Consider the following 7,775-nt stretch of genomic DNA (forward strand, 5'->3'; position numbering starts at 1 on the left):
TAAAGTACAGTTTTAATCCATTCAAATTGATAATATATATATATATATATATATATATATATATATATATATATATATATATATATATATATATAATTATCTTGTTATAAACACTTTTGACATAATTTTTGAACTTATATTTCTAAGTGATTTCAAAATCATTCTCTAGGTGTAAGAGAGAAATATAATGTTATTTAAACTCTCCTATGATATTGTGTTTGTTGTGTTTCAAGTTAATTCATTTCATTTAATTATCTTGTTTTTGTTGGGTTGTTATTTCTGGATAAGGTTTATTATATTGCAGTATAGTAACAGAGTGTTACTGACTTAAAAATTCAATATTTTAGGGTTTAAAAGTTGATTTCTTGTGTTGAATGTATTGATCGTGTATTTGGAAAACATTGTTATAATGTGAGTTTGATTGGTGTGGTTGGACAACTAGATGTAGCTATTGGATAGACTGAATCGATATAAAAATGTTTGTGTGTTTTTTCTTTCCTCTTTTGTTTTTGCAAAGTATACTTGTTTTTAGTGTTCTTTGTTCTAATTCACTAACAAAGTTTGATTCTAAATTTTTTATAAATTTGAGATAGTTCAATTCAATTTTTCTTGAACTCAATCATTTTATTCTAACAATTTTAACTACTTTCATTTTAGGGTTAAATATTTTTGCAGTTCGTAAACTTAAACGCGAAATTAGAATTTGTCTATGTCTCAAACTTTGATAAATTTTGGTTCCAAACTTTAAAAATAAATGAGTATAGTTCTCGTAACCCAATAATATTAATTCTCTTTTACTGGTTAGTATTTGAGCTAAAATGTGACAAAGTGTGTAATTCAATAACACAAAAACAACTTACCAAATCATTGAATTTACGTCGGGCATGTAGACAACAAAAGTGAAAAATGTTCAGTAACATTTTTTTAATTAAATAGTCAATATTTACGTCTGACATGTAGACATCATATGTAAAAAAGATTTCATGTTAGACGTTAATTTATGTCTAATATGTACACAACAAACATAAATTTACGTCTAATCCAAATTCATACCAAAACCAATTCAATTTTAAAAAAAAATTAAAAAATTTATGTTTATTATTACACTAATAGAAATAAATTTTGGTAGAATATAGGAAAAAAAGGTAGAAAAATAGATCTATTTCCTTTGGAACATAAGTAAATTTACATTTATTATTTAGCCAACATGTAACCTAAAATAGACGTAACTGAAATATGAGACCTTAAAATCAAAAACGTTGGCTTGAAACATTGTTTGACACGTTAAAAAAATTTAACCTAATTGGGCTAGAAAAAATTTATCTATTATTTTTAAAGTTTGGAAATCAAGTTGCATCAAAAATTTGAAACATGAATGAATTGCAATTTTGCATCAGTAAAAAAAATTAATGTAATTGCGTTATGAATATTAATAACTATTTATTTTTAAAGTTTGACACTCGAACTGTATCAAAGTTTATAATGAATTCCAATTTTGTATCAAAGTCATGTTTAATCCTCTATTTTATTATAACGAAAAAATTTTAATATTTAAATATGTTTTTGGTTTTTTTGTTAAATTTAATTTAATTTTTCCTAAAATATGTTTTTCCTTTTCTTTTTATAAAATTTTAAAAACAATCTAAGTTAACATAGTAATTAAAAAATAGAACTCACAACTATTAGTTATAGATAAGCAAATAAAAATTTATGACTTTAATAATTTTTATATAATTGTGGCAAGGATTTGTTTTTTTTCAAGTATTCCACATATTGTATTATACTTGGAACAACATTTATCATAAATCATCAAAGGTAAATTACTCGTGTCAAATGTATATTAAATTACAAGCTATTAGCAAAATATAAAAAAACTCGAAAGAAAATGATTAATTACATATAAAATTTATGAATTCTAGATGTGGTCAGGTAAATACAAAAGAAGATAATTAATTACATAAACTAAATTTAATTATATGTCCATAAAAAAGTAACCAAACTAACACTAATAAAACTTGTTGCTTGAGATTAAAGGTTAATTAAATTCATTTACTTTTGTTATTGGTTGAAAGATAATAAACAAAAGTGGATATAATTTTATAAGTAATATATTTTTTAAAAAGGATCAATATAATAATTTTTTATGGCATTAAAATATTAATTAATATAAAAATTCTCATTAAAACATTATGTTGATCTAAAGTGAGCTACCGATTGATTCTTTTTCTCTCTCTTTTTTTTATATATACAAGTTTTGAAAGTCAGCCAGTTAATTAATTGATAATGTAAACCTATTTTATATTTAATGCATAGTTATTTTTACTACTCCATGTCAAGTCTTCATGAATCAATGAAGAAAGTTTACTTTATGTCAGTTATGCATTAAACTTGTGAAAGATTAATTTTTCCACATAATTCATGCATATCCCATGTAGAAAAGATGAAGTTTGATATTTAGTCAATGTTGTTGGTTTTTTACAGCATCAATGTTGTTGTTACAGCAATTGTTTTCGGACAAGAAAATTGTTGATGTTTGTCTTGTGGAAGAAGTTATCTCTTTAGATCAATATATATCTCCAACCATTTGTTGTTTTTAGTTGCTAATTGATTAAAAGTTATTTTAGTTAAATTATTTTTATTATTTTTTATTATTATGATAAAATTAATATTTTCTTATTTCCCACGTATGGTAAGAAAAAAAAGACAAGAAATGAAATAATTTGATAGAGGGCATGTATAAAAAAAAAAGTAAAAGTTGGAGAAAAATGGATGTTGAATTTTGAAAATAGGAGCAATCACATATGTAGTAGGTGATGATAATAGAGTGGTACCAACCTAGATAGTGTACTAGTCACAACATGTCAATGACAATGACTAAATTAAAATATTCTTAAGGTTGTTCATTGAAATTTCATTAGGGTAGTGGGAGAGAATTGTGAGATAAGTTCATCTTCACAAAGTTTAGTTGCTTCCTCTTCTCTTAAGGTCACCATAGCCACTCTGCTTAAGGGACCCTCCCCAGGTGGGCCAGGGAGTATGAGAATCTGTCCTTCTCCCAAAACTGGCTCCACATAACAGGAAACATGAATGGGTTTGAACCCATCTTCAAACACAAAGTAAGGGTCCACACCCTCCAAGCTACCACAAACAAGAACATGACCATTCATCATGGTAGGTGAATTCACATCAGCATTTTCTAGCCACTCAATCAAATCCATCACACCCTTATAGTCCATTCTATCCACAACATCACTTATTGCTCTGACAGCTTCTGCAAATTTCAATTTCTGATTCTCCCCTTCTACTTCATGGACCTTGTTATACACCATGCAGTTCCCAAAGAACCCAGTATCCAGGCCCAACACTTTTCTCATGTCCAAGCATATAGACATGTCAACAAGGCCATTTCTCAAGCCTCTGACTTTGCTCAAAGAGACCCAAAACAAGGCTGCTAGGGCCTCAAAGGGTGTTATTGGGCCGTTGAATTGGGCCATTGACATGCAGGCCTGAACCATTTGGGCTGAGAAGCCCAGGGAAATGGTAGTGTACCTTGCTTCCCTGAAGGAAATGGGTTTTCCAATTAAAGATTTGTAATGGTGTATTAACTCCACGTGGTGGTGATGATTAGGGTTTGTGTTTGCATGTTTTGTGAGAGGTAAAGGGTGGAAGAGTGGAGGAGTAATGATTTTATGACCCATTGAAATATCAGCCCATGCTTTCATGAATGAGATTGCAGAAGTGGAATCTGCCAAGAGATGAACACAGCTTAGGCCTATTGCTAATCCACCTTCTTCAAATTCAGTCAGCTGAAATTTAGACCAAAATTTAACTTTGAACATAAAAAGATACTAATTAACACTGTCTTTATTACCAAATTCTGTAATGATTGAAGATTATGACATATAAAAGAATCCTAACCTGAACATAAAATGTGGACCAATAATAAGGTTTGTGGAACATGTCCTCCCAATGCACAAGTTGGAGTTCCTTTTCCCTATGAAGATTTGGTAGCCATTCTTGCAAGCTTCCTTTGGCTTTGGCCTCCACCACTCTCAATCCTGCATCATTGCACTTGATCTTCCAATGCCCTATTTCATCTCTTGTCAATCTTCCACTCACCATGGGGAAATGGGTCAGCATTTCTGACAAACTCTCTCTCAACTTCTTGGTTATTTCTCCAAGCTCCAATGCTTCTCCTGAACCTTGGTAATAGCAGACCAACCTAATGTGGTTTTGCTGCATGTGGTGATCCAAAGCTGATAAAGGAAAGTACTTTCCTGGCTCCACTGCCTTGGTGCTCACTACAGTTCTTTTGCAGATGTACCTTACTTCTGAGGCCATTTCAACACATATAATGATGGTATATCATATGTAGGGTTTTATAGATGACTCTTGGTTTTAGGCTTAAGTCAGTCATGACATTGAAGGAAATGAAAAGGTGCAAGAAATTCAACTATTTCTAAGGGAAACAAAGTTTTCATGCATACCAGAAAAACAACCTAATAAATGATGTTTTCATGAGCCATGAATGTTGCCTTGATTTTGGGGTTTACACTATATGTGTGCAATTTAGATTAAATAATACAAGATTTCTGAACTCTCTTAAAATTAAGAAAATGATTTTTGGATTTCCAAAATACAAAATGAAGAGAGAATTTGTTACTTCTGAAAAGGAAGTCTCCAACTATAAAATCAAAATATACACTTCACTTATTTTGTTCTGGGTTTAAAAACACGTTACCTTATTTCCACACACGTATAATTCAAACTTTATTTAAAAATTAGAACAAGTAATGCTCTAGTTTATTCTAAAATTTTCATGAGAACATTCTAATTAAATGTTAACACGCACAAAATCATAATGCGTGGATTACGCACGAGGAACACGAGTATATGAAACTAACGGACTGCTAACTTTTGTCATATGTTATTTTACCGTGTACATTACATGATTTTGGAAATAAAAATATAGATAAGAAGTCAGTATATTCAATGTTTTCAATCATTTAGTTTAAGGAAACTTTCCTTTTTTTTCATTTTGCTTATTTCTATATATTTATATTAATATGATTAGAATTATAATGACATAAAAATAAAAAGAATAAAATAACACTAATGGTAGATTTTAAATTAATTATTTGTGTACAAGAGTAAAATTAGACAAAGAAATGGACATGATTTTGAAATACTCTTTAAAATGCTATATCTAACAAAATTATTATTACTTATACCGGTTATGAGAAATATAAGGAACACAATTTCATACACATTTTTTCTGAATATTCTTATGGATCCAAAATTATTATAAATTTTATTAAAATTAAAATGTGCAGATTTTAATTTTAATTTCACGAACATGCTTACAATTATATAATTTCAAATAGACTCTAACTAAAGATTTTTTTTTATCAGCATTCTAACTAAAAATACAATAAAGAATATTTATGTCAAGAAATATTATCCATGTTTCTACAAAATTTCTATATATAATATTACTATGATTTCTGTAAATTATTTTATAAAACATTGTTGACGCCTGAATAGATTGAAACGCAGGTCTGGGGTATAGGAGAACGCAAGAGATAATCAGTGAATCACGGAATTGTTAACCAGGTTCGTTCTGCATAAATCCTGACAGATAAACAAACAAATTCAGCTTAAGTTTTTTCTATTATCTAGTGTCTGACTGAACTCGCTGAATCGACGCTAAACTCACGAATTTGGGCGAATTTGCTCAAGTTAACACGAGCTTACTAAAAAGTTATTTTGACCTGCGAGTTAATTAGGTTTGAGGGTTTAGGAGTTTGATGGCGATTTTGATATGTGTAATGTGTTGATTTCATCTGATTCTCAATGTTTTTACATGATTTTCTTTTTTTTGGGCAAAATGTATAACTTTATTTTAATTGAAAAAAGACTGTGTTTGATCATGGTGAATATTTCTTGCCTTTGTGATAGTGATATCTCTTTCAAGAGTAAAGAATGGGTGACAAGAAGAAAAAGGCTCAGATGTTTGTGAAACTAGTGTCTGCTGCCGGCACTGGATTTTTCTATGTAAAGAGGAAGCCAAGGCAGTTCACAGAAAAGCTTGAGTTTCGAAAATTTGATCCTAGGGTTAATCGTCATGTTCTGTTTACAGAGGCTAAGATGAAGTGATCTGGTACCTTTTATGGCTTCATTTCCCTCTTGTAACTGGATCATTCTTATACTTCTCACTTCTCTGAAAGGGTTTTCTAATCTGGTGTTAATTTTGAATCCTGCCAATCTTTTCACTATCTCTGTATGTTATATTTTTATAGTTTGTTTTACTTGTTTCTGCTTTGAGATTTATGCATTTGGCTATCTTATTAGTATCATATTAGTATTCCGTTAAGAATCTTGAGTCTAAGTTTCACTTGGTGAAAATCATTAACCTATTATCTTAAAGTTTTGAGTAAAAAAGTGGTGTCTCGATTTGGTTTCGTTAGTGGTGTGTCTCTTCAGAGAATCTCCTTCTCAATAATTCTAACAATTCCTTGTTTTTTCACTAGGAAAGTTGTCCTTGGAGAGAACCTTGTCAATTTGTTCAGGCCTTAAGTAATGAGCTTCGTGTTTCAATTTAGACAGAATAATGTTGTACCTTTCTAGTTGAGCGATCAACTTCACCAGGTAATCGAAGCCTGGCTGAATATAGCAAAGATTCTTAAACTGTAACATTAGGTGAGTGGATATCAAATTGTTTACAGTATCCTGAGATGCTTGCAAATGTTTCTTGTCTCTTTATGTATCCAGATATTGTGATACTTCCTTCAATATATCCACCAGTTTTCCTTCCACCTAGAACATCCATCAAAGTAGTCTTGCCAGCACCACTTACTCCCATCAGAACTGTTAGTACTCCTGCCCTAAAGACACCACTAACACCCTTCAAGAGTTCTAGACGTTTCCTAAAAACCTCCTTGCTTTTTCATTTCCTACAATCAATATAAAGTCAAAATCTGCAACAGTTCTAATTATTTTTCACAAAAATTAGACAAAGTTCAGTGCTAGCAATTTCCTTGCCCACTTTAAAGTAAAGTACCTTTGACATGTCTAAAGAATACTTGATCTCATCAAAAGGGAGGGATAAAGGTTGAAAAGGAAGAACCCTACGCCTTCTTCCACCTTTGTTAGCCTTGTCATCATTAACTCTTCCTGAAAATGACCTGGATGATATACTTGCTTCATCTACCCTCTTTATTTCTGGCTTCTCATCACATTCAATAGGTTATGGCCTCAATACCTAAGCTCAAGCTGAAAATAGAGAAACTGTAACTTGTGCTCTAGGACACACCAGAGGAGCTCTTCCCATTTGGTTGTTAAATTAACTTTTCAGCTGTAAAAGCATTTCTCTCCAGCAATGTCTCTTGGGATAGCCCTGCTTGATCCTTTCCGAATGCTGCAGAAGAAACATATTCAATGATAGCAAATTAAGTTTGTTGATATATAAGAGGATCTAAGTAAATTTCTCAGCTAACAGATGTATGAAGATGGTACTTACGGCTTAGATATTGCAAGGCAAAGGTGAAGAGAAAATTATACAGGAATACATAATCAATCAATGCTCCTACTCCAATCCAATACCAATAAGCTTCTGTGCAATGTCCACGAGTTTTCAGTGTCAAAACTCATAATCTTTCATTGGAATTGGGAGTAACCCAACACAGACCATTCCTCTTTAAGGTTTATTTGTATTTTGAGAATCTATGGTGGAACAGAATGAGCCCATGCAGGATAGGAAGAAGGTCCCTTTGATT

At 30.8% G+C, this 7,775-nt stretch overlaps 2 protein-coding genes across 2 annotated transcripts; one reads left to right on the forward strand and one right to left on the reverse strand.

Annotated features, from left to right (window-relative positions):
* Positions 1-2,755: 2,755 nt before the first annotated feature.
* On the reverse strand, positions 2,756-4,341 carry LOC108319276 (rosmarinate synthase). Its single transcript, XM_017550349.2, has 2 exons — positions 3,919-4,341; positions 2,756-3,806 (listed from the first exon to the last, which is right to left on the reverse strand). Exons 1-2 carry the CDS (start codon positions 4,339-4,341, stop codon positions 2,901-2,903), a joined length of 1,329 nt encoding a protein of 442 aa, XP_017405838.1. The 3' UTR covers positions 2,756-2,900.
* A 1,144-nt stretch (positions 4,342-5,485) lies between these two features.
* LOC108319285 (uncharacterized) lies at positions 5,486-6,308 on the forward strand. The gene is made up of 2 exons (XM_017550359.2): positions 5,486-5,613; positions 5,959-6,308. The coding sequence occupies exon 2, from the start codon at positions 5,983-5,985 to the stop codon at positions 6,154-6,156; it is 174 nt and encodes a 57-aa protein (XP_017405848.1). The 5' UTR covers positions 5,486-5,613; positions 5,959-5,982; the 3' UTR covers positions 6,157-6,308.
* Positions 6,309-7,775: the final 1,467 nt, after the last annotated feature.

Source organism: Vigna angularis, chromosome 7 (genome assembly GCF_016808095.1).
Source record: "Vigna angularis cultivar LongXiaoDou No.4 chromosome 7, ASM1680809v1, whole genome shotgun sequence".
NCBI classification, from domain to species: domain Eukaryota; kingdom Viridiplantae; phylum Streptophyta; class Magnoliopsida; order Fabales; family Fabaceae; genus Vigna; species Vigna angularis.